At 37.2% G+C, this 26,873-nt stretch overlaps 1 protein-coding gene across 6 annotated transcripts in view; it reads left to right on the top strand.

Annotated features, from left to right (window-relative positions):
• HNRNPR (heterogeneous nuclear ribonucleoprotein R) overlaps positions 1-24,645 on the top strand; it is a 33,281-nt gene extending 8,636 nt beyond the window's left edge. For 2 of the 6 annotated variants that reach the window (XM_018055535.1, XM_018055536.1), the window contains exons 6-11: positions 13,478-13,654; positions 15,182-15,317; positions 16,741-16,946; positions 20,793-20,942; positions 23,133-23,254; positions 23,365-24,645. In XM_018055535.1, the coding sequence (XP_017911024.1) occupies positions 13,478-13,654; positions 15,182-15,317; positions 16,741-16,946; positions 20,793-20,942; positions 23,133-23,254; positions 23,365-23,977 (1,404 nt within the window). In that variant the 3' untranslated portion in view covers positions 23,978-24,645. Of the gene's footprint in view, positions 1-13,477; positions 13,655-15,181; positions 15,318-16,731; positions 16,947-20,792; positions 20,943-23,132; positions 23,255-23,364 lie in introns of all 6 variants that reach the window. The other 4 variants (XM_018055532.1, XM_018055541.1, XM_018055525.1 and 1 more) reach the window with 3 other exon arrangements.

The raw sequence follows: 26,873 nt of genomic DNA, 5'->3' as shown, positions 1-26,873 counted from the left end.
GGATGTAGAATCAAATAAAAGGTTGAGCATGTTGGTCTATACTTGAAAGAAGAGAGAGTCCCTTCTCCATCTGTGTGTTGATGAGGGTTTCTTCATATGCCTTTATGTTAGACTGTTCTGATCCTTTAAATGGAGAACACTGAACGCCAAAAGATAAGTTCTGTCGCTGCAGGTCCCTTTTCTGATTTGATGTCTCCATTGTCTTTTTAGTGCCTAGCATGATGCCGGGAGTATCGTAGGACAGATAATTGGTGGTTATGGTTTTTTTTTTTCTTTGAATACTGTAATCATGACTTCATAACTTAAAATTAGATTAAATGATAATCTTACAGGATTTTCCTTAAAGTGAAAGGGGTAGATCCTTAAGTGATGGTGTCAGTTAAAATATTTAGGTGGTCGTCTTATGTATCTCCTACTTATTAGAATTTTAAGAAATTCTAAAACTTTACTCAAACATTATCAATGACACCCTTCTGAGTGCTGAAATTTAACTTTTGAGGTAGCCCAAAGCACAAATTTCTAATTTGTGAGTATGTAAATAAAGACATCACCATTTAATGTTACTTTTTAGATCTATATCAGAGCTAATTTTAATTTTGTTCTCTGTATGTAAATGTACATTTATTGGTGGTGGTTCCCTGAGCTGCTTTTATGCATTATTATAGTTAATTATTATAGTTATTTTGTTTCTTAATATTTAACATTATTAAAAGGACTCTAGGCCTTTTTATTTTTTGATACCTGAATCAGGTACATATGCTTGTTTTTGAATTTCAAGAAAACTACCATAAATTACTTACTGCTATATAATTATTGATGGAGTGGGGATTGGGACTCTAAGCCGCCTGCATTCCTTACAGGAGAAAATGTCATTGAAACATAACATACTCACTGTTGTCCTCTCATTAATTCCCTGACACCACACTTTAATGTTCTACTTATGTTGTAAACCCTTTCAAATCTACATTTATATTTCATTTTTAAAGAATATGGAGGGACTTCCCTGGTACTCCAGTGTAAGTTAAGGCTGTGCTCCCATTGCAGGGGGCACGGGTTCAATCCCTGGTTGGGGAACTGAGATCTTTATGCCACATGGTGTGGCCAGAAGAATAATAAACATGGAGATATAACTCAGCTTTCTTATAGGGACTCCTGGACTATATGTATTTGTTTTCTAATGGTTTTAAATTTGCACCTAAGCCCTCATGTAAAGTGAATGAAAAATGGAATTGTTCCTTTGCCTTTTTCTTGTTCCTGAGACAAGTTGAAACACCTCCAAGAGGGGAATACATTTTGAAAAAGTTATTGATAGTATACCATTCATCGTATGCTATCCTTATCAATTACTATTACAGTTTCTTAGTTTTGTTTGTTTGACTAATTATAAAATCCCTAGAAATAAAAGTTACGTCATACAGTTTTGTTCTTCACAGTGCCCAATATAGCCTGCTGTAAAATTGGTTGTATCTATTTTGTAATTAATCGAAAATTTTTTTTTAGCCCGTTAGGTAGGTTCATTAATGAGCTCTTTAATGGAGACTTGTTTTATCTTTGCTCTGTGTAGATAAGGGACTGGTGTGCTATAGTCCATGGGGTTGCAAAGAGTCAGACACTACTGAGTGACTGAACTGAACTGATGTAGATAGGGAGGGATTTGCTAGTACTTTAAGATTTCACTGGAAGTTCTTCATTTAATAAACTCTTTTGAGTACCCAGTTAAAAACAAATCCTATGTTAAATGCAAAATTCGTTTCAGTTCAATTCAGTTCAGTCACTCGGTCATATCCGACTCTTTGCAACCCCGTGGACTTGCCCGTCCATCACCAACTTCCAGGAGCTTGCTCAATCTCATGTTCATTGAGTCAGTGACGCCATCCAGCCATCTCATCATTTTATTATTTTGACAGTGTGTAAACTGAGTATGATGTTTCTAAGCATCACTTCAACCAAAATGTATTTGGCATACCTATATTCTGCCAGACCCTGCCTCAGTGCTGGGTATTTATTGCTAGATAATCAACAAAACATGGTCCTGCCTTTGAAGAGGAATCAGACACACACACTCAGTCAGTCAGTTCAGTCACTCAGTCGTGTCTGACTCTTCGCAACCCCATGAACTGCAGCACACCAGGTCTCTCTGTCCATCACCAACTCCTGGAGTTTTCCTCAAACTCATGTCCATTGAGTTGGTGATGCCATCCAACCATCTTATCTTTGGTCCTCCCCTTCTCTTCCTGCCTTCAGTCTTTCCCAGCATCAGGGTCTTTTCCAGTGAGTCAGTTCTTCACATCAGGTGGCCGAAGTATTGGAGTTTCAGCTTCAGCGTCCGTCCTTCCAGTGAATATTCAGGACTGATTTCCTTTAGGATTGACTGGTTTGATCTCCTTGCAGATTTTATATTGCACTCCCTCTGTAGGAGAAACATGTGTTTTTCTGTATGTTAGTTATCATTATGTGCAGCAGATATGGTTGCAGCAAAAATCCCTATATGAGATCACCAGCCTAAAGCACTCTGTCAAGCAATTTGTTGCAACAAAATTGCAGTGTAAAATTTTGGATTCCTCCCTTAGGTCCATATTTCATGAGATTTAGCCCATACTTATTGAAGATTAAAGTTTTGAAAATTAGGAGGCTTTTAATATATTGGGTTGATGATAGATTTAGTAAAGTATTTGGTTTTAATTGATATCACTTTTGATGCTCCAAGGTTTGGAGTTTTGTTCTTTTATGGCTCACTGCAGTTACTAAAAATTACTACTATCTCTTGATTGAGGAAGTTGAAATTAGGGTCAGTGCCTGATACTGATCGTATTGAAAGTAAGTTACCAGAAGACAGTGAAGTTTTATCTTTGGATAAAATCTACTGTGAATTAACCCTATGGTGAATACTCATTAATGGGCCTTGTTGCTTAGCCTTGACCTTGAGATGAGGAATAAACAAGAATGTTAATACCAGTTTTGAAATGTATTTTTTTTAGTGTGCCTTGGCTCTCAGACCTAGTATGGCTGTAGTATTTTTGTATCCTTTTTTTCCCTTTTTATTCCAGTTTTATTGAGAAATACTTGACATACAGCACTATATAAGTTTAAGGTGTACAGCGTAATGGTTTGACTTAAATACATCATGAAATGACGACCACACTAAGTTTAGTAGGCATCCATCACCTCATAAAATTAAAGAAATAGAAAAAAATAATGATTTTTCCTTGTGATGAGAACTCAGGATTTACTGTTAGCAACTTTCCTATATAACATACAGCAGTGTTAATTGTATTTATCATGTTGTACTTTACATCCCTAGTCATAACTGGAAGTTTGTACTCTTCTTTAACTACTTTCATCCAGATCCTCTCCTCCCAACCCCACCTCCGGTAAACACAAATTGATCTCTTTTTGTGTGAGTTTGTTTCTCTCTTTGTTTTTGTAGTTCAGTTGACCTTCAACACTGTGTTAGTTCCAGGTACACGGCATAGTGATTTAATACTTCTCTAGTTTCAAAGTGATCTCCATAAGTGTAGTTACTGTGTGTCACGGTACCTTTCTGTTCTTCAGCTGGTTTTGTAAAACTCTGTTTCATTGACATAAATGTAATCTCCATGCAGATCATCTCTATATATTGATAATAAACTCTGTATGGTGGACTTAACTCTTTGTTAGCTAGTTGAAGTGTTAAAAAGAAACGGTGTTTAACAGACCTATAAGTATATGACTTTGTAACATTTGATTTGCATTAAATATAAAGGAAAGCTGCTTTGTTTGCAAAAATGGCAAATAGAAGCTGGATATTGGAATGGCCGTTGTAGATAATCGGAAGACAGTGTTGATCTGCCTGGTTACTTCTGTCGATTCCTTCCAGAGTCTTTGGGGCTTCCTCTGTTACTGTTGAAGAAATCAGTGGGTAAACAGCAGCCAAAATCTTGTTCAAAACCTTAAAAAGTCTAATGAGTAGAGGAAGAACAGCTGTTAGGGTATTCACTGGATTCTGTTGGTTCTGGTGGGGAGGGTTAACCTGCTCATGACTGAGTGTTTACTCTGGACAGCTCATATGGAGCCAGAATGGCTCAGGGATCAACACGGTAGTGAAAGAAAAACATTCATAATACGTTTCAGTTCATTAAAAACTGAGCTTAAAAAACTTTAAAGGGGGATATTTAGTTAGTTTTTGAATACTATCTATTTCAGCCTTTTAAAGTTCTTTTAAAGTCCTAAGTTAAACTGATCTTGAAATGAGACCATCTTCTGTTTCTCAAGCAAATCAGTGTTTTTGGCCTGTTTCTTCATGGACCCCAGTGAATACAACATTGGGCATAGGTTTGTTGATGTTTCTTTTATTTTTGTTGATATGTTTATTTTTGGCCATGCCATGTGCGACATACGGGATCTTAGTTCCCTGATCAAGGAACAAACCCTTACCCCTTGCAGTGGAAGCTCAGAATGCTAACCACTGGACTGCCAGGAAATTCCTTGATATTAAATAGAACAGTATTCTTACGGAAAAGCTGTAATGTCAGGTGCACTTCTAACATTCATATGATCATGTAGAGTACAAGGAACTTACTGTTAGGAATTCTTTCTAATCAATCAATTGCTTTTCCTGAAAATACAAGATCTTGTCAGGTATGCTTAATGAAGTAAACCTGAATGGTTCTGAAAATATATACACGTGTTAAGAAAGTAGTATAATAATCTGACACTTAGATTCTTCATTTATCTGTGTTCAACTGTATATTTTTAAAAATATTTGTTTGTTTATTTTTGTCTGCACCGAGTCTTAGTTGCAGCACGCAGGATCTTCCTTGTAGTGTGTAGGCTTTTCTCCAGTTGTGCACAGGCTCCCTCCAGAGAGCTGACTCAGTAGTTGCTGCATGTGATCTTGGGGAGCTTAGTTCCCTGACCAGGGATCAAACCCATGTCCCCTGCATTGGAAGGCGGATTCTCAGCCACCAGCGAAGACCCTCGTGGGTGTTCCCACAGTGCCATTGTGTGTGCTGTCTTTGCTTTTGCATGCATTTGCAATGGGTAGGGAGAGAATACGGAAGCTGAATGGTGTAATTATGAATCATCACTGCATTACAATAGAAACAATATAAAGCAGAATTTACTTCCCAGGACAGTTTTAAAATATTCAAATAACAAATATTCTCAAATATAAAGATTTTCTAACCAGGCTAGACTTAGGTGTGGCCAGAGCCTAGCAACACTAAAAAATATATTTCAAAATTAATACCAATTACTCTCGTGTTCACAACAAACTGTTTAAAATTCTTAAAGAGGTGGGAATACCAGACCACCTGACCTGCCTCCTGAGAAATCTGTATGCATGTCAAGAAGCAACAGTTAGAACTGGACATCAAACAACAGACTGGTTCCAAATCGGGAAAGGAGTACATCAAGGCTGTATATTGTCACCCTGCTTATTTAACTTACATGCAGAGTACATCATGAGAAATGCTGGACTGGATGAAGCACAAGCTAGAATCAAGATTGCCAGGAGAAAATCAGTGACCTCAGATATGCGGATGACACCACCTCTATGGCAGAAAGAGAAGAAAAACTAAAGACCCTCTTGAGGAAAGTGAAAGAGGAGAGTGAAAAACTTGGCTTAAAACTCAACATTCAGAAAGCTAAGATCATGGCATCTGGTCCCATCACTTCATGGCAAATACATGGGGAAACAGTGGAAACAGTGAGAGACTTTATTTTGAGGGGCTCCAAAATCAGTGCAGATGGTGACTGCAGCCATGAAATTAAAAGACGCTTGCTCCTTGGAAGAAAAGCTCTGACCAACCTAGACAGCATGTTAAAAAGCAGAGACATTACTTTGCCAACAAAAGTCTGTCTAGTCAAAGCTTTGATTTTTCCAGTAGTCATGTGTGGATGTGAGAGTTGGACTATAAAGAAAGCTGAGGGTTGAAGAATTGATGCTTTTAAACTGTGGTGTTGGAGAAGACTCTTGCGAGGAGATCCAACCAGTCCATCCTCAAGGAAATCAGTTCTGAATATTCATTGGAAGGACAGATGCTAAAGCTCCAATAGTTTGGCCGCCTGACGTGAAAAACTGACTCCTTGGGAAAGACCCTGATGCTGGGAAAGATTGAAGGCAGGAAAAGAAGGGGACGACAGAGGATGAGATGGTTGTACAGTATCACCGACTCAATAGACATGAGTTTGAGCAAGCTCCAGGAGTTGGTGATGGACAGGGAGGCCTGGCATGCTGCAGTCCATGGGGTCTCAAAGAGTCGAACACAGCTGAGCGACTGAACTAAACTACTCCTGTGTGTTTTTTGTTTCAGGATGCCTTTTATCAGTAGTTTCTTTTTTTTTTTTTTTTTAAGTGCTGTGCCCTGTTAATCAGTGCTAATATATAGAGTTGGGAATGCTATAGGGTGATACAACTGAAACTAGTGAGAAGTGGTCAGATTCTGGATAATTTGAGTGTATATCTTAACAAGATTTATCGATGAGTTGGATATGGAGACATGAGAGAAAGGAGCAGAGGATGGCTTTAAGTCTTAGGACCTGAGCAGTTAGAAGGATGTAGTTGCCACTTACTAAAATGAGGAAGGCTGTAAAGAAGAGCGGATTAGCAGGATTGAAAGGTGGTAGTTCAGTTTTGGACATGTATGAGTTAGAGGTCTCTTAGTCATCCAAATGGAGCTGTTGAGTGAGCCGTTGTTTGTGTAAGCTTGGAGTTCTTAAGAGAATTTTGACTGGTGATCATAAATGTGGGAGGCATAAGTATCTAAGATGATGGTGTTTTAAAACCATGTTTGGATGTGGTCACCATGCAAGTGTATATAGCTAGAGAAAAATTTTAAGATCTGATTCCTTCAGCACCTCAACATTTAGAGAGATGGGGAGATGAGAAGGAACTAGCAAAGGAGACTAAGAAGAAGGAGCCAATGAAGGGGCTTCCCTGATGCTCCAGTGGTTAAGATGCTTCCAGTGCAGGGGATTGGGTGTGATGCCTAGTCTCAGAACTAAGATCCACACATGCTGAGGAGGGCTACTGAGTCTGTGCACTCTGGAGCCCGCGTGCCGAAACAAAGACTCAATGCAGCCAAATAAATAAATTTTTAAAAGAGAGCCAATGAGATAAGAAAAAACAGGAGTGTGGTGTCCCAGAGGTCAAGTGAAGTATTCACAGAAGGAAGGTCAGTTATATCAAACTTCCCAAGTAAGATGAGGACTAAGAATTGACATTTGATTGTGATAGCATAAATGTTGTTAGTGACTTTGACTGGAATGGTGACAAAAGCCAGATTGGAAAAGATTCAAGAGACTAAGGAGATGAGCAGATTTGAGGCATTAAGAATATTATAGCTCTTCTGAGCAATTTTGCTACAAAGGGTAGCAGAGAAATGGGACAATAGTTAGAAAGTTTATAGTCAAGATATATTTTTATTTTGATTGAAATTTTAAAGAAAAGGGACTTCCCAGGTGGTCCAGTGCCTAAGACTCTGCATTCCCAATGCTGGGGGCTTGGGTTCAGTCCCTGGTCAGGGAACTGTTAAATCCCACATGCTGCAACTGAGAGTCTGCCTGCTGTAACTAAGACCCTGCATAGCCAAATGAATAAATACTTAAAAAAAACAAAAATTAAGGGAGAGATTGTAATATATTTTGTGCTGATGGGAATGATCCATGTATAAAGAAGGAAATTGATGATAAAATTGTCAGACCAAGAGTCCTTGAGTAGGACAGGAGGGAGGGAATCTAGCGTATAAGTCAAAGTATGAGATAGATGTTCATACATGTATTTACTCAAAGATGAGGAGCTGTTATGAGCCTGGCACTGCGTTCAATACTGGGAATAAAATGAGGAACAAGATGTGGGCTCTCTGCTTACATGGAAGCTGAATGCTCTTGCTGATGTTACTCCCAGATGAGAATCTTGAGACTTGCTGATTTAGAAACTTGTTCACAGTAACTGGAATATAGATTTGAATCCAGCATAGCCTAAAACTCACTGTTCCTCACATTATCCCTGCCTTTAAGCTTTCACCCTGCTACACCAAGCCACCATCATCTCTTGCCCTGTTAACCTGACTGGTCAGCCTGTTTTTCCTTACGATCCACTTTTACCCTGCTGCTTCTACCCTGCTGCCAGTCTTATTTCTTTTAGGACATAAGTAATACTTGGTTATTTGTCTGCTCAAGAGTCCTCTTAACGTCTTCCTAACATGTTTGGAATAAAACTCTTAAACTGTGGTTTAACTTAATCTGGTCCTCATTTTCTCTTTCTCACTGTCTCCTGTGTGGGCCTTTTATTTAGTCACTGCCTGTTTGCTGTTCTTCAGGTATATCAGTTGTACTCGATATCTTTTTGTACTTGTTCTATCCCCGTGGAATGCCCTTTCCTCATACTTTTAGTATTTTCTCTCTCAGGTCTCAGTTCAAATTTGTCTTCCCAGGGAGGCCCTCCTACTTAAAATATAACCTCTTCTTCATTTATCCCTTTTCTTTGCTTTTATCTTTTGATTTCCTCCTGAAATTGTATTGTCTTTTAAATTGTCTGTCTCTCTCAGTAGAATGTAAGCTTCATGAACATCTAGACCTGTCTGTGGCGTTCACTCATCTCTAGAATGTAGAAAAAAATACATGGCATATGAGTCCACGCCTCATGGAAGGTTTGGACAAGTTCTATGAATAGGGAGGGAGCTAGTTACCTGCACTGGAGCAACTTCGAGCTGGCATTTTATTTCTTCATGGATTTATGGCTGTGCTGGGTCTTGGTTGCTGTGCGTGGACTTCCTCTAGTTGCAGAGAGTGGCAGCTGCTCTGGAGTTGCTGTGCTTGGGCCCCTCGTTGTCAGGGCTTCTTCCTAGGTGCACTGGCTTCGACCGTTGGAGCTCGTAGGCTCTGGACCGTTGGCTGCAGTAGTTGCTGTACATGGGCTTAAGTGCTCCGTGGCACGTGGGGTCCTCCTGGACCAGGGATAGAACCCGTTACCCCTGCACTGCAAAGCAGACTCGTGACCACTGGGCCATCAAGGAAGCCCTCAGCTGATATTTAAAAAATTAATTGGATATGGATGGGAATTGGAGGGATTAAAAATATCTGAAGTTTTTTGTTTATGAGAGTATTTTTCCTCAGTCATTTGCTGGGGGTGGGGCTAGGGTGGAGTGGGGTGGTGGTTAGCAGAAATTATGTTCTCCTAAGAGAAATGTGGGAAAAAATTAGAGGAACTGATTGACAAGGGTCAGTTTTAGTTATTTTGATTTTTGGACAAAGGAAACTTGGTTACATATACATTGTACCTTTATTTTAAATAAGGAATATAAAATTAGAATTTTTTCATGTATCGATAACCACGTTTAACATTCTGATACATAGTCATTCTTATCTGTACATATATTTATACTCAAAAAAATGAAAATTGGCATTGCTAAAGTTACTGATGATTTGAGGTAAAATCAGGACTACCAAGAGGAAGTGTTTAATAGGTAGTTGGAGATACAGAATTAGGTCTTGAGATATATAGGAGGTATTGGGAAATGACTGTAGCATTGTATGTAAATATGGATGTTAATATCCTTACAAGGGAAGGAAGTACAGTGAATTATGGGAAATAGGGCCATAACTTTGGGAAACATGCAGCTTATATTATTAAATGGATTGAAGAATCACCATGGAAAGGATAGAGGAGTAGTTAAAGGTAAGACTAGGTTAGTGGAGTATTCTGAGGTTTTTCCAGTAGTCATGTATGGATGTGAGAGTTGGACTATAAATAAAGCTGAGTGCCGAAGAATTGATGCTTTGAACTGTGGTGTTGGAGAAGACTCTTGAGAGTCCCTTGGACTGCAAGGAGATCCAACCAGTCCATCCTAAAGGAGATCAGTCCTGAGTGTTCATTGGAAGGACTGATGTTGAAGCTGAAATTCCAATACTTTGGCCACCTGATGCGAAGAACTGAGTCATTGGAAAAGACCCTGATGCTGGGAAAGATTGAAGGCAGGAGGAGAAGGGGATGACAGAGGATGAGATGATTGGATGGCATCATGGACATGAGTTTGGGTAAACTCCAGGAGTTGGTGATGAACAGGGAGGCCAGGCGTGCTGTGGTCCGTGGGGTTGCAAAGAGTCGGACACAACTGAGAGACTGAACTGAAAACTTATGGGAAGAGAATTTTCAGAAGGTAGCATCACTAGTGTTAATACTTGTTGAGAAGGCAAGGATGATGAGATTGAGGAAGGAAAGACTTAAATTTGGTCCTTAAAAGTCTATTAGTGACATTTAGGTGTACAATTTAGTGTTGGAAGAAGTCAGTTTTTGGAGAAGGCAATGGCACCCCGCTCCAGTACTCTTGCCTGGAAAATCCCATGGACGGAGGAGCCTGGTGGGCTGCAGTCCATGGCGTTGCTGAGAGTTGGACATGACTCAGTGACTTCACTTTCACTTTTCACTTTTATGCATTGGAGAAGGAAATGGCAACCCACTCCCAGTGTTCCTGCCTGGAGAATCCCAGGGACAGCGGAGCCTGGTGGGCTGCCGTCTATGGGGTCACACACAGTCGGACACGACTGAAGCGACTTAGCAGCAGCAGCAGCAGAAGCCAGTTTTTAGAGAGTTTAGAAGCATATGGGAGGGAAGCTCCAAGAGAGAGGGTGTATATGTGTACTTACAGCTGATTCACATTGTTCCATAGCAGAAATCAACACAACGTTGTAAAGCATTTATCCTCCAATTAAAAAAAAAATGGAAAGAAAATGATACCAAAAAAATGTAAGAAAGAAATAGAAATGGAACTTGATGATGAATACATGATAGAACAATTTAAAAAAGCATAGATGCAAGTGCTTTTCAGAGTGAGCTTTCGTTAGAAAGGTGGTTCTGTAGGGATGTCACTGAGATGATTGCCGATCTGTTTATGCTTTTCTTAGCTGCCCAGTATTAAGCATACAGTAGATGTGTTGAATAACTACATGAGTGAAAGCAAACAGGTAAGGGCCATGTGTGTAAAGCATTTAAAAATGAAAGGAACAATAACAGGCTAAAAAGGGGGTTTTTGTATTTTGTTATGGGAGATCTGGCATGTTTGAAGATGGAAGAACTGTGGGGAGGAAAGAATGTACTGAACAAGATAGGACAGTTGAAGAAATAAAGGTTTAAAATTATTTCCAGAAGAAGGTAGTAAGAAATGGGCTTATTTATTAGGGTTAAGGAGCTGCTGTTTTTGGAAAAGAGGTACATTTTTTTCTCTGAGGTATAAAGGAAGGAAGTGAAAAGAGATGTTGAGAAAAGTTTTTAAGGCCAAGAGGAAAGAATGTTAGGAAAACTAGTGACTTTTCAGGTGACCCTCTTAGAATGAGATTTCATGAACGAGCATTGGAGATTTTAAGGAAGTAACAAAATTAGAAGAGCTGTTGTGTAAGAATCTTGCTAGAGATTCAGAAGACCACCTCAGATTTTACCAGATAGCAGTGAAAGTGAACCTGAATATTTTGAAAAGGATTAAGATACCACAGCTCCTATAGAACTTAACACCAGAGCTTAATCTCCAACAATTTGGCATCTTTTGGATTGCTGGTATTACTTCATTAGTGTTAGTATTAGTCGCTCAGCCATATCCAGCTCTTTGTGATCCCGTGGTCTATAGCCTGACAGGCTCCTCTGTCCGTAGAATTCGCCAGGCAAGAATACTGGAGTGAGTAACCGTTCCCTTCTCCAGGGGATCTTCCCGACCCAGGGATAGAACCCAGGTCTCCTGCGTTGCAGGCAGATTCTTTACTGTCTGAGTTTCAAGGGAAGCCCACTGCTTCATTCATTTCAGTTCATTTCATTTCAGTTCAGTCACTCAGTTGTGTCTGACTCTTTGCGATCCCATGGCCTGCAGCACACCAGGCTTCCCTGTCCATCACCAGCTCCTGAAGCTTATTCAAACTCACGTCCATTGAGTTGGTGATGCCATCCAACCATCTCATCCTTTGTCGTCCCCTTCTCCTGCTTTCAATCTTTTCTAGCATCAGGGTCTTTTCCAGTGAGTCAGTTTTTCGCATCAGGTGGCCAGAGTATTGGAATGTCAGCTTCAGTATCAGTCCTTCCAATGAATATTCAGGACTGATTTCCTTGAGGATGGACTGGTTGGATCTCCTTGCAGTCCAAGGGACTCTCAAGAGTCTTCTCCAACACCACAGTTCAAAAGCATCGATTCTTTGGCCCTCAGCTTTCTCATAGTCCCAACTCTCACATCCAAACATGCCTACCGGAAAAACCATAGCTTTGACTAGATGGACCATTAAAAAGCAATGTCTCTGCTTTTTAATAAATGCTGTCTAGGTTGGTTATAGCTTTTCTTCCAAGGAGCAAGCATCTTTTAATTTCATGGCTGCAGTCACCATCTGCAGTGATTTTGGAGCCCCCAAAAATAGTCTGTCTGGAAAAAAAATGTTTCCTTTGTTCCCCATCTATTTGCCATGAGGTGATGGGACCGGATGCCACGATCTTAGTTTTCTGATTGTTGAGTTTTTACTTCATTACTTCATCAGTCGGATCAATTATCAGGATATGAAATGTTGATGTAGATGAGTTTCACTAGAAAATTCATCTCATGCAAGCAGTAATTTACTCTTTAAGACTTTGTGTGTGGATTGCGAGTGTTTTAACATAAAAGGTTATTTTCCGTATTGCTGACTTGGTAGAAATTTGAGTTGTCATCTGATATTAAATACTGAGAAGCTTTACGATTGTTTCATTCTAATTTAGCATTCCTGTATATTATGACTTAATCCTACTTACTATGTAATTTTAACTAAGAATACAAAATCTTCAAATTATGGTGAATTTTTTTCATATCTTAAAATGTAATATTCTGATAGAGAAAGGAATTCTGATGAAGAAAGATTAAAGCAGGGGAGTTTTAAGTAGTAAAGATTTTAGAGTTGAGAAATTTGAAAGAGACCTCATCGATCTTTTATTCAGTTTTTTTAATTTAACTTTTATTGTAACTTTATTGAATTGGCATGTTTATCCTATAGTGAAAGTGGAAGTGTTACTCGCTTAGTCATGTCCCACTCTTTGCGACCCCATAGGCTGTAGCCCACCAGACTTCTCTGTCCATGGAATTCCCCAGGCAAGAATACTGGAGTGGGTTGCCATTCCCTTCTCCATATTCAAGTATGGTTTTTCTAAAAAATGCAGATGTATTTCAGTGAAGATTTATATAGGCCTTTTCTTCTATTTTTTGTGAGAAAAGGACAAATTTAAAAAGTTTAAAATTTAGAGTTATTACTACAAATTGTGAGCACTTACTATTAATCAGTTTCCATTTTTCAGTATAGAATATTATTGTTCTGTGTTGATGCCCTGGAAGTCATTATATTGAAAAACTAGGGTTAACTTTGTAAGATTCAACTTGCCCCAATTTTTCCTTAATCATCTTTGTGTCCCCACCCCCTAAAAAAGGCACCTAGGTTTTGTGGCTCTAAAATCAAATGCTTGTTGCATTGGGATTCTAACATACAGGTTTTATTTCAGGTCTTTGTAGGTAAAATACCAAGAGATTTATACGAGGATGAATTGGTGCCCCTTTTTGAAAAGGCTGGTCCCATTTGGGATCTGCGTCTTATGATGGATCCACTGTCTGGTCAGAACAGAGGGTATGCATTTATCACCTTCTGTGGAAAGGAAGCTGCACAGGAAGCTGTTAAACTGGTATGTGATAAACAAAACAAATACCCATTGTCTAGCAGGTCATTTGAGAGAAATACTTGAATTAAAAACATTTGCAGTTAACGTTGTTTCATTTACTTTAGTTTTTTGTTAGTATGTGTCTGGTGGCTATTTTTTCATATTATGAAAGTAAAAAATAAATGAAAATACCACACAAGTAAGGTGATAGTCTCCCATAATTCTAAGAAGTTATTACAGCAGTTACTATCTAAAGTTTCATTTGAATATTTGGCTTTTGCAGTTCTCCCTTTTGATCTTAGACAGAAATGTCAATTCTTGCTGTTAAACTTTAGAGTAAGATTCTTATGGGTTCTGGGGAATATAACTAGGCTCCTTGACTTTTAGGACACAATTTGGGAAATGGTTGTGAATCTTTTGTTTTTATCATAACCTAATCATACAATTTATTTTCTAAGTATATTCTCGTTCTTTTCTTTTTGTTTCCAAACTCTCCAGTTCTCTTTGTTTTTAATCTTTCTCTTTTACTATTACTTGATAACCAGTCTTCTAGGAATCTCCTTTCTGTAGGGCCTGTTATCCTTTGTACTTATTTCAGAGTAGTACACAAATTAAGTATGGCTTCACTCCTACTGTGTTAAGATACAATCATCTCAGTAACTCAAAATAGCAGTATTGTTGGTTTTGGGGGATACTCTTGGCAGACAGCTGAAGGCCTCAGTCTAGTTTTAGTTCTTTTAGAATGGTAACCTTTCACCAAAGCTTTTCATTTCGTTAGTTGCTTCTAAATTTGTTCTACTTCTAACTTGACCCAGATTTTTGTTTTTATTATGGACCTTTTTCCTTCCAGTTTGTTTAGTTAGTACTGAGAAGTTTTTAAAGTTTTATTTCCTTGCTTCTGGCAACATATGGATGATTTTTTTTTTTAATTACATATTTGTTTTGTAAACTAATAGGTAAGTAATGTTAAGGCATAAAAAGCGCAAGTTTACCTAGGAAATCATCACCATAACCATTTAAATAAAACACTTTATTCCTATGATTTAATACAATTTTGAAAGTATTATGTTTAATATGAAGTTTAAATTTTTTAAATTCTGTTTTATGTAAAAGGTGAAATTTTTCTCCGTTTCTTTGCATTGATTAAACATAGTTGTTATTCTTTACATTTTGTTGTTTTCCTGAGACTTGTCTCTATCTCATTTCATCTCCAAGGGCTCTGAATTACCAGTTTCAGGTAGTTTTCCTAAAATTCTCTGGGAAGAAATCTTGAGATTGATAATATTGAAATAAATCAGATCTTTTCAAAGATAGAGTGAATAACTTTGATTCATTTAATATGATAGAGCAGTGAAGGTTAATGAAACCAAACTAAAACAGAGGCTGTAAAAGTTTAAAATACACATTTTATATTATGGCAAGCATGAGGGGACTTGGTGAATTCATGAAGCAGGGAGTGTTTGACCTTGAATTGTTCAGTTTTTTAGACTGAAATCAGTTGTTCTGAGTTTGGGGTGGTTGTGGGGTGTCTGGTTCTTTTCTTCCTTTCAGTGTGACAGCTATGAAATTCGCCCTGGTAAACACCTTGGAGTGTGCATTTCTGTGGCAAACAACAGGCTTTTTGTTGGATCAATTCCGAAGAATAAGACTAAAGAAAACATTCTGGAAGAATTCAGTAAAGTCACAGGTAAAACAAAAATGTATTTAGAAATTAGTTTTGGGAAATCTGTGGTATACTATAAGTGCAAAAAAAAGGTGTATCTTAATCTAAGAATTCACATATCTACTGAGTGTCTAAATTTCCTCCTGGTTTTTAGTGGTTTGGACTAAATAACTTCTCTTCTAGCCTCAAGTTCTTGAAGTGTCCTCTTTGCTTCTTTTCCTTAATTGAACCATAACTTTTGACACAACCTTTGCCCTGTAGCTCTCAAGTGAAGGCTTTCCCTGCCATCTGGTATTCAGTGTACTCTAAGGCCAAGGGGATGAGAGTGCTTCTCCTCCTCTTCCTTCTTCCTCTTACCTTGTCTGTTTCAGATTTTTCTGCATTTCCAATCCGTGGAATTGATTTGAGAAGAAAATTTTAGATCACAGATATATATATATACACACACACTTATATGTAACAAAATTTAGCAGAATCACATTTTCACTTAGCAAATATGATTTAATCATACATTTCCTATTCCATTTCATTTTTTAAAATGCTGAGGGAGATCCACTAATGGTAGCTGCATGTAAAAGACAACTTTTAGACCATTGCTTCTTCATCCCATATAAAAACCACTATTTCTTTACATTTTTGTTGTCCAAACATATTACAGATAAACAAACCTTTCCCCTTCCTTCAAGCTGTTATCTGTTACTCTTCTGGTTTCAGTCTTGTGTTAATTGAAGATTGCTTCTGGCTCATAGTCTTTCTCTTCTGTCCTGAATTAACTTACTGTTAGTCCTTTCAACATCTATGTGGATGAATCATTCAATACTGTAATCTCCTAGTTTTAATGACTGCCACATCTCTGATCCTTTACTTCCGCTCTACCACATCCAAATCACATTCTGGATATTGCTGCTAGAAGTACAATCTAACTACTCCTAAGGATTTGGATAATATGTGGAAAGGTGAGGGTACAGGACTAAGATCAGAAGTACATTTTAACCAGTTACTTATTTATTACTTGGTAAAAATAGCAACTTTTTAAAACTTAAGATTCAAGGATGATTTTTGGTTATGATTAGTTGTTGAGTGTTCTCTTGGATTTATATTTGGTTTTTAAGTTCTTTGGTAGTATTTTCATAAGTTTTAGTAAGGTCATGTTATGTCAAACACTCTTTAAAAACATTGTAAAATAGAATGTTATATGTCAGAATACAGTAGTTGGACTTACTATGACTGTACTTTCAGGGCCCCTAAAATCAAAAGGAACATAACATTATTGTCCATAGCTCCATATCTGATAATTCTGATTTAGTTGTCTAGCTAGATAATCAACAGATCATTATGAGGCTTCTTCAGTTACTTTTTGCTCTTCGGCAAGTGGGTTTAGGTCTGCCTAATCGCTCAATGTGTGGTGGATGCTTTTGGCTTATATATCTGGCTGTTGGTTTAACAGAGGGTTTGGTGGACGTTATTCTCTATCATCAACCCGATGACAAAAAGAAGAATCGGGGGTTCTGCTTCCTTGAGTATGAGGATCACAAGTCAGCAGCACAAGCCAGACGCCGGCTGATGAGTGGAAAAGTAAAAGTATGGGGAAATGTAGTTACAGTTGAATGGGCTGACCCTGTGGAGGAACCGGATCCAGAAGTCATGGCTAAGGTAAATGCAGTATCTTGTGTTGGGCAGTGCGGTTCTCATTTACTTTCTGTACTTAGAATATAAGCTTGAATATCTCAGATTTTACAGTAAATACAAATTGTAGCTCTTGATCTTAACGGTTTAAGCAAAAACCTGCTTTAGCACCAATTTAACAGCCTGTTTTGGTATCCAGGAATTTCCATTAATCATTTCTTTTTCTGCAGATAAATGTGTAAAAAGAACTGAAATTAAATCCCTTCAATTAGGTGTTTCTATGCCTACTGAGAGTTTGATTAGTGCTTGGCGCTATCAAAGATACAAAGATAGAAATGTTAAGAAAAGAAAAAAAGGTCTTACGGAATAAAGAGAAGTAATGTTTTGGAGATTATGAATTATAATTTTCACTGACCATACTATGACTTTTATTACATGGCCATGAATTATATTTTATTTAGATTTAGTTAGTGTCTTTTTCCTTTTTTAATGGATCAAGTTTCCTTATAGTATTATCTCCATGAAGAAAGGTGAAGGGTTATCATGTTTGCTCTTAGTGGCAAAATATGCATGGCAAGGCCCGTAGTGGACTTTCACTTTCTTCCTAAGCCCTATACTTTCATTGCCAGGATCTTGGCCTGGTAAAGGATGGTTCCGTGAGTCCTGGTTATTAGGCTTTCTTCTGGGTGACTCCTGGGGTTGAAGGGACATATCTGAGTTGTATTTCTGTTCGCTTTTAGTGAATTTTTGATTATTTTGGTGTATGTCTCTTGACCTCTTGGGGGCAGCAACTCTGTGGATAGCCATAAATGAATGGTTCGGTTATTCTGGGCTGAAAAGTCTTTTCTGCAAGCTTCTTCAGAATCTGAGGTGACAGTCCTCACTGTTGATTAATTTGGAGGAGGGACCTGGTTTATACTAACATGATAAAAGCTTTTGTAAGCAAAAACATTTTTGGATTATGCAAAGATCCACTGAGAATGAACCAGAGAGACTCAGATGTGCTGCATACTTTTTCTATGTTCCTGGAGTAGATAGGAGTCAAGGGAAGGGGCTGGAAATCTAAAGAGCCCTGATTATTTTTGTTTATTACTAGCTTGATTTTAATTCCACTTGTTTCTTCTAATACAGTTGTGACTTTGAGCAAACTACTGAATTTGGATGTTGTCTGTTTTATTGGAGTTGGATAAATCTCTTTACAAGATCTCTTACAGCTTTGAATCTATCTTGTAGAAAACTGACTATAACCTGTATTGCATTTTCTAAGATATTTTAAAAATAGTATTATAGATTGAGGGGGCATTTTTTATTTTATATTAGATTGTAGTTGAGTTACAATGTTGTGTTAGTTTCAGCTGTACATACAGTTGTCTTTCTTTTTCCTATTGAGTGCTTTAAACATTATTTCAACTAGTAATTTTTATATCGGATACTTTGGTTTCATCTCAGAAAAGAAAAAAGATCTATGTTGAGTTTCAAAAAAGAAGGTAAATAAAGTAATGGAGGCCTGTCTGATGTAGAATTAGACATCAGTATGACAACATTTAGAAAATTAAAGGGGTTAAAGATAGAGGTGGAAGATTTTCCCCCCCCTGGGATTTGTGTCTTCCCCAAATCCTCTTTACTTAGCCCTTTATCTTAGGCAACAATTTGTTTGATAGATATGTTAATTTTTTTGTCTAAATAAGTGATGTATTTCCTTAGTCCACAAGTCAAAATTATATAAAAAGTATAGCCAAGGAATTCCCATTCCTGCCTCTAGCTCCAACTACTGTTTCCTCCTTGTCTCTTGTAGAGATCCAGTGTTAGTGGTATCTGGTTTATCCTTGTAGTGCTTCGCAAGCAAATATAATTATATATTCTTTCCTTCCCTACTTCTTACACAAATGGTTACTGGGGCTATATTAATGAATTACGTTTGTTTTATTCACTGTCATATTTCATCTCATCTCGTATCTCAGCTCTAAGGGAGTATGCTATTATTTTATGTATCGCTAAGAAATGGTAAAACGCTGCCAATTACACTATGACAAGTGCTTGTCGGTCACATTGACTTACATTGAACCCCTGTCTTGGAGGTATACAGTGGGGGAAATCTTAACAGTATATCCTCACATTTTGTTTTTTTAATATCAGCTCTTAATTTTTTATGACTGTACTTTTTCATTCTGTAGGTGTACCATAGTACATTCAACTAGCTGGACATTGGGTGTTTCTAATCTTTTGTTGTTATAATACTGTAATGAGTAAGCTTATATCATTTCAGTTAATATAAGTACAGACATATCTGTAGGATAGATTTGTGGGTCAAAGGGTAAATGCATCTGTAATTATTAAGATACTGGCCATATTTTCTGTAGGAGGTGCACTTGTATCCTGCTCTCCACAGGCAGAATACAGCAGGACGTTCCTATCCTTGTTAAAAGAGGATAAGCTCAAACTTGGTTTTGCCAAATCTCGCAACAAGTGGTATCTCATAGCTGTTTTATGATTTGTTTCTCTTTACTGTACATGCTTGAATTTACATTTCTCATGCATTTAAGGACTATTTTATGTTTCTTTGTATGAACTGTATATTCATGAATTTTGCCTATCTTTCCATTCATTTGTTTTTCTGTTGATATTTTTCTTTTATTTTGTAGAGTTTTGATATAAAAAGACAGGCTACTATCTTTTTTGTGATGCTTTTTTTTAAAAAAAATTATGGTATTTTCTACCATATGGAAATCTTTTGTTTCAGTAGTTGAATTTTTCAGTCCTTCATGTAGATTTAAAATTAACAAAGGCTTCTCCAGTGCAGTGTTACATAATTATTATCTTATTTTCTTCTAATACTTTAAACATCCCCCTCTTAAATTTTCTGTCTATTTGGACTTTATCCTAGTATATAGTGTGGGGTATGAGTCCACTTTTCATCGTTATTCAGATCAGCACTGCACTGATTAAATGATTTAAGCAATGAATTGATAGAGTTTGTTTTATCTAGTAGGACTAGTCTCTAAATTTTGTACTTATTTTTTCCCTGGCTACTACTGCTTGTTTATTTTTTCATATGAACTTTAGAATCATGAGCTCATCCAGTTCTTGGGTGGGGAAGGAGGGACAGAAAAACTTGTTTTGGGGGGGATTTATGAACTGTGTGGACTTCCCTGTTGGCTCAGATGGTAAAGCAAGTGTCTGTCTACAATGTGAGAGACCTGGGTTCGATCCCTAGGTTGGGAAGATTCCCTGGAGAAGGAAGTGGCAACCCACTCCAGTACTCTTGCCTTGAAAATCCCATGGACTGAGGAACTTGGTACAGGCTACTATCCATGGGGTTGCAAAGAGGCGGGCACAACTGAGCGACTTCACTTCACTATGAACTATGTTGGGCTTGCCAGGTGGCTCAGAGGTAAAGAATCCACCTGCCAGTGCAGGAGACCTGGGTTCGATCCCTGGGTCAGGAGTATCCCTTGGAGAAGGAAATGGCAACCCACTCCAGTCTTCTTGCCTGGGAAATCCCATGGACAGGGGAACCTGGTGGGCTTCAGTCCACAGGATCACAAGAGTTGGACAAGACTTAACAGCTAAACAACAACAAAGGGACCCTATTAAATTAGTAAAGTAACTTAGTAATAATTTTATTTTGGTCCCTTGAAGGTCCTGTTCACAGTATTAAGCACTGTAGTGACATGGCAGGAAAAGAAACCGATAATTTATATAAATTGGTAACAATTATTTTCTCAGTTTTCATACCTTCTGTTATAGCACCTTTAGCACTTAATTGTTTTGGAGAAAAATGCCTATGCCATGAAAATAGGAAGAAATACTTTAATATAGGACTTCAGCTAAAATTAAGTAGCCAATGCCAGTTTTGTATGTTTGTTATATTAGGTGAAAGTTTTATTTGTGAGAAACTTGGCCACTACAGTGACAGAAGAAATATTGGAAAAGTCATTTTCTGAATTTGGAAAACTTGAAAGAGTGAAGAAGTTGAAAGATTATGCATTTGTTCATTTCGAAGACAGAGGAGCAGCTGTTAAGGTAGAAATTTTGATATTTTGTTTCTTGATATGTGAATTTTGTTGTTGAAACTTGCTAAAACACATAAAGTGACTTTATAAACAAATGAAATTGGTTTTCAGCTTTTACCGAACTCTGGAGCTTTCTTTTAATAATCTCTGTGAAGTGGTAGTAATGTAACAGGTAAGACTCTGTATTTCAAAGCCTGATTATTACTAACTGAGTTTGTGACCTCAGGCAAGTTACTTTTAATCTCTGTATTATTTTGTAAGCCTAAGCTTTGATAGCATGATACCTTGAAAATGTTACAAGGAATAGTAATTAGCTTCCATAAATACCAAAATGATAGTGAATACATTGTAACTACTTTAGTTCCTTGTTTAAGAACCTATGACTGGAGCTAAGTACGTACATGGCTCCATATCCAGTACAGTGTAATTCAGTAGGTGTGTTCTGAGGGAATGGTTAGTTAGTTTTCCATAGTCTTGCCTTTCTTTGGTCATTTTAGAATCCTCACAGTATTTTTTTTTTTTTTTTGCCAGTTTCAGTAGTTATTAGAAATATTTCTTGCATATAATAATTTGCTGCTGATGATAGTATTTGAAAAGTATGAAAAACAATATTTTCATATAGCGTCTAGAACGTATAACCTGAGTACTCTGCTGCTTTCTGTTGATCAATACCATTTTTCCGTTGATCAATACCATTTTTAATGCCTGAAATTTTCAGTGTCTTCCTCTTGTCCCTCTCCCTTCTGAAGAAAAGGTTGGGGGAGGGGCTGACAAAAGAAAAGACAGGGCAAAAATACAAGATTTTTTATATAATTGGGGAGATAGATCTAAAACCCTTGGTGACATCAGGCCTGTTTCTTTTTTTTGCGTGTTTTGTCAGAAAAGTGGCCCCACCCTCTAATTAGGGCAGTTTTTGTTTCCTGACCAGGGTACTGCTTTAAAATGTGCCTTATAGAATCTTTGACTAGTAGAATTTATTGGTTTGCTTTTTGATGGAAGCTAATTACTGAGACAGTATTGCTTATCAAATTCATAGCTTAGTACAGAACTTGTTTGGCTTCTGAATTGCGAGTGATAGGAAGGACAGATAACTAATAAATTTATACTTTTCTAAATATTTGTTTTGATTTACTTGGTATTAAATAAACTGATTGTTCATAATTGAAAATAATTTTCAGGGGTGGTTTGCCAAAGCGATTTCTGAAATTGTAAGATTTCAAGCTCAGAAGATGGCCAGAGGAAAGAGTATAGACAGATGCTCTGTTCTTTTGTTTATGCCAGGAAGCTTTTACAGATTCATTTAATTGCTTTAGTTGAAGCAGCCAAAAGCTTAGGTGGTAAAGGGGAAAAAAGTCGGTAAGAGGAAGATACGGATTTAATCTTTGGTCTGGATACTTGTAAATCACTAACATGTTCTTTACGGTTAGAGCATTTCATTAGGTATGTCCAGAGAGGGAAAGGTTGTATTGGGAAACAGAAAAACTGTTGAGGAGGTGATACTTGGTTACCGAGTTACCTGAACCTTGAAGTATGGCAGAAGTTATTAGGTGGAATGATATAAAAAACTAGAGCCCGGAATACTTTTGATTACTGCTTTCCAGATGAGTACTTGAGTTTTAATTAGTTCAAGCCTTTGCTGGGTTCTGTGCTTTTAACCATTCAGGTAAAGTATATACCAGGTTAAACATTGTTGGGGTGGGGAAGATGCTTTTTTCCTTTTTTTGGTGAGTATCTTGTTGAATGTCACTGATAGTCTCATTTATATTTCAAATTCTTGACATTTTTATGAAAGAACAGTTTAAGACCTACAGCCTGAACACCATGTTTGTTTAAAAACTTTAATCCTGAAAAGATTGTTAATACTGGCATGTCCTCCAAATGAGAATTTGCTGTTTGTTTTGGCCTTAGCTTGGAGGAATTAGTTACTTGCAATTAAGGAGCAGCAACAAGCAGCTCTCTGCTTTATCTTTTTAAATATAATAATAGGATATCAGTTTTATTCTCAGTGTAACTTGCACATAAAGTAAGGTTGAGGGGAATAAGTATTTTGTGTATTTTTGAAAATTTGGTGGCTATATTCTTCTTGGAAATTAAAACAGTTGTGAATTAAATTGTTTATCAGGTGTATTAAATGGTACAGATAATGTTATATTTAAGGTACTGTTACTTGTAAAATAAATTTGTTTCTAATTTTGCATAGGCCATGGATGAAATGAATGGCAAAGAAATAGAAGGAGAAGAAATTGAAATAGTCTTAGCCAAGCCACCAGACAAGAAAAGGAAAGAGCGCCAAGCAGCTAGACAGGCCTCCAGGAGTACTGCGTGAGTCTGCATTTAGTAAATATATCAGAGATCCGGTAGTTTAAAAAGTTAGGAAGAATCTTGAAGCAAACTAACTTGTTTTTTCTTTTCTCCCTTCCCTCCATTGCTAGGTATGAAGATTATTACTATCACCCTCCTCCGCGCATGCCACCTCCAATTAGAGGTCGGGGTCGTGGTGGGGGGAGAGGTGGATATGGCTACCCTCCAGATTACTATGGCTATGAAGATTACTATGATGATTACTATGGTTATGATTATCACGACTATCGTGGAGGCTATGAAGATCCCTACTACGGCTATGATGATGGCTATGCAGTAAGAGGAAGAGGAGGAGGAAGGGGAGGGCGAGGTGCTCCACCACCACCAAGGGGGCGGGGAGCACCACCTCCAAGAGGTAGAGCTGGCTACTCACAGAGGGGGGCACCTTTGGGACCACCAAGAGGCTCTAGGGGTGGCAGAGGGGGTCCTGCACAACAGCAGAGAGGCCGTGGTTCCCGTGGATCTCGGGGCAACCGTGGGGGCAATGTAGGAGGCAAGAGAAAGGCAGACGGGTACAACCAACCTGACTCCAAGCGCCGTCAGACCAACAACCAACAGAACTGGGGTTCCCAACCCATCGCTCAACAGCCGCTTCAGCAAGGTGGTGACTATTCTGGTAACTATGGTTACAATAATGACAACCAGGAATTTTATCAGGATACTTATGGGCAACAGTGGAAATAGACAAGTGAGGGCTTGAAAATGATATTGACAAGATACGATTGGCTCTAGATCTACATCCTTCAAAAAAATTGGCTTATCTGTTTCATCTTTAAGTAGCAATTTGCTGCCATTTGTATTTGGCTGAAGAAATCACTATTGTGTATATACTCAAGTCTTTTTATTTTTTCCTCTTTTCATAAATGCTCTTGGACATTATTGGGCTTGCAGAGTTCCCTTATTCTGGGAGTTACAATGCTTTTATCGTTTCAGGCTTCATTTTAGCTTCAAAACAAGCTGAGCACACTGTTAAAATCATGATTTTGCAGAACCTTTGGTTTTGGACAGTTTCATTTTTTGGATTTGGGACAGCTTACATAGGGGTATGGAGTATGCTGTAAATAAAAATACAAGCTAGTGCTTTGTCTTAGTAGTTTGAAGAAATTAAAAGCAAACAAATTTAAGTTTTCTTGTATTAAAAATAACCTATGATTGTATGTTTTGCATTCCTAGAAGTAGGTCAACTGTGTTTTTAAATTGTTATAACTTCACACCTTTTTGAAACCTGCCCTACAAAATTTGTTTGGCTTAAACGTCAAAGCCGTGACAATTTGTTCTTTGATGTGATTGTATTTCCAATTTCTTGTTCATGTAAGATTTCAATAAAACTCAAAAATCTATTCAAAACATTACCTATTTCAAATTCAATTGTGTCCTAAAACATTATTTTATTCGTAATCCTTGCAAGGAATATTGTTTTCAAACTATAACTGCCTATGTGAGTGATCAAATTCATGCAAAATTTCTTGTCTATTCTAATGTGTATCGTGGATACCAGACTGAGGATTAGTCTAAATTCTAATATTTATTCCAAATAGTACTTCATTGATTGATGTTCTTTCATAGTCATCTAATTTGGCAATTTTATCCTTTATTTTTATAAAAACAAGCTCAGGCTTTTGAACATTCTTGCAGGCATTGGATAATTTGCATTAAATAAAATGGGGTTGGGGAAGCAGACTGCAATTTATTTTGACCCACATTCTTTCTATAAAGGATAATTTGTTGTCTGAAGACCTTATTTGCTGGAGTGAATGTACATAGCAGAAAAAAATGTTAGTACTGTGGCGTCAATTGCTCTTCGGACTAAACTTCATGTAAACTTTAAGTATACATGATTGTGACTACCACTTCAGTTACTAATTAGGAATATAATTTCCTATTACTATGTAAATTTCCTTTGAGAAACACTCAGGCCTTGTAAGAGAGGCTTACAAATATCCAGTAGTCCTACTTCTGACTTCCTGTTAATACCTCTTATTTTTATTTATTTATTTATTTATTTTACTACTCAGATGGCTAAAAATTTTGTTGGCCAAATCATAACATCTATTTCCATTTCCTTTAGAAATTCTCCCTTTATTGTAAGAACGTTCTTTTTTTTTTTTTTTTTTTGCTTGAGAATAAGAGGAACAAAAGAATCTAAACAGCGCAGATAAGTCTGGATCACTTTCAAATAACCAATAAAAATTTTCCCTTCCATTTTATTCTTAGGCGGATCTAAAATGTTTTTAAATTATAAAAATAAGCCATTGGAAAAGAATTAAAATGGGCACACCTTTATTTTGTGTTTTGTTCCTGTTTGGTGTCTTTTAGGAGTGGTACTAGATTTCAAAATTATAAGCTATCTAATTCCTTGAGAGCTCAGTCAGCATATTTTGGTTTTCACGACTTCTCTTTTGACTTTGAGGAGAAAAATGAGTATTTGCTGATAAAAGTCAGTATATCATTTCTTTTAAAAAATACACTTATTACATAGTTCAGTAAGTTAACAGGCCTCATTAATATTCCTTTTATGTTTTTGGAAACCAATAGAGGAATTATATATAATTCCTGTATATAACAGATTGACGTTAACATGGGTATCTATTTGATAAAGCTTGGATCCACTTGTTTTTCTTATGCCCATGTATGCAGGTATAGACACCAAACATTCTTTAAATGCGGTCTTTTCAACTTTGAAAATACAATTTGAAGCTCTAACTATAAATTAAATTTAAGTAAAACCCATGATTTTTCTTGGAAAGAAGAGAGGCTGTAGAAATAAAATTTGAATTATTTGTATTTCTTAGATGTTACCAGCGAACAAGTTCTTATGAACAAAATTAGGACTGGGAATAGAAGTAATTCTGAAAAAGTAATTTATGAGCTTCCCCCACCCATCCTAAAATGTAAATCTGGCAAAAACATATGGATCAAACCTAGGTTCCATGTCAAAATCTTTTTAATTGCAAATTATATTTTACTCTCAACAATTAAAAATATACCTATAAAGGTATCCCTCTAATAGCACTTTATAGGTTTTTTTGTGGCTGTTTTACAGACAAACAAAACTTTATAAACATTCAGCCTACCCTGGAGCTTTTCCCCTAGTGATGTAAGCTATTGTAAGCTATTGCTGTAAGCGGCATTCCAAGAAAATAGATTCAGAGCTTAACTACTCACAGAAGTAAATCTAACAGTCTGATAAACAAACCTGAAAAATGTCACCTGAAGAGGCTTTTATTCTAGATTGGCATTAGGTTTTTCTTAACTAGGCGCATATTATGAGTTCTAGGAAATCTGATTTCCTACTCTCCTGCCATCTTTTTTGTTCTCCCACCTAATTCATTTGTTTTTATTTCTGAGCCTGCTACAGTAACATGCGTGCTGGGAAATACTTTTACTTTATATTGAGGATGACCTCTTCTTTGTAGATACTCTCCGGAGAATGATATAAATATGCCCCCTCCCCATAGTGAAATCCTAATTTTTATTTGATCACTCATTTATAGCAGTTGCTTAAATGTACGTATTTATATGACGGTGTTTTGATTTTTATAAGCAAAAAAGTTTTAATTAGCCAGATTTCTAATAATTT

This window comes from Capra hircus, chromosome 2 (assembly GCF_001704415.2).
Source record: "Capra hircus breed San Clemente chromosome 2, ASM170441v1, whole genome shotgun sequence".
NCBI classification, from domain to species: Eukaryota; Metazoa; Chordata; class Mammalia; order Artiodactyla; family Bovidae; genus Capra; species Capra hircus.
The sequence above is the reverse complement of the archived record's forward strand: the minus strand, read 5'-3'. Positions and strand labels throughout refer to the sequence as shown.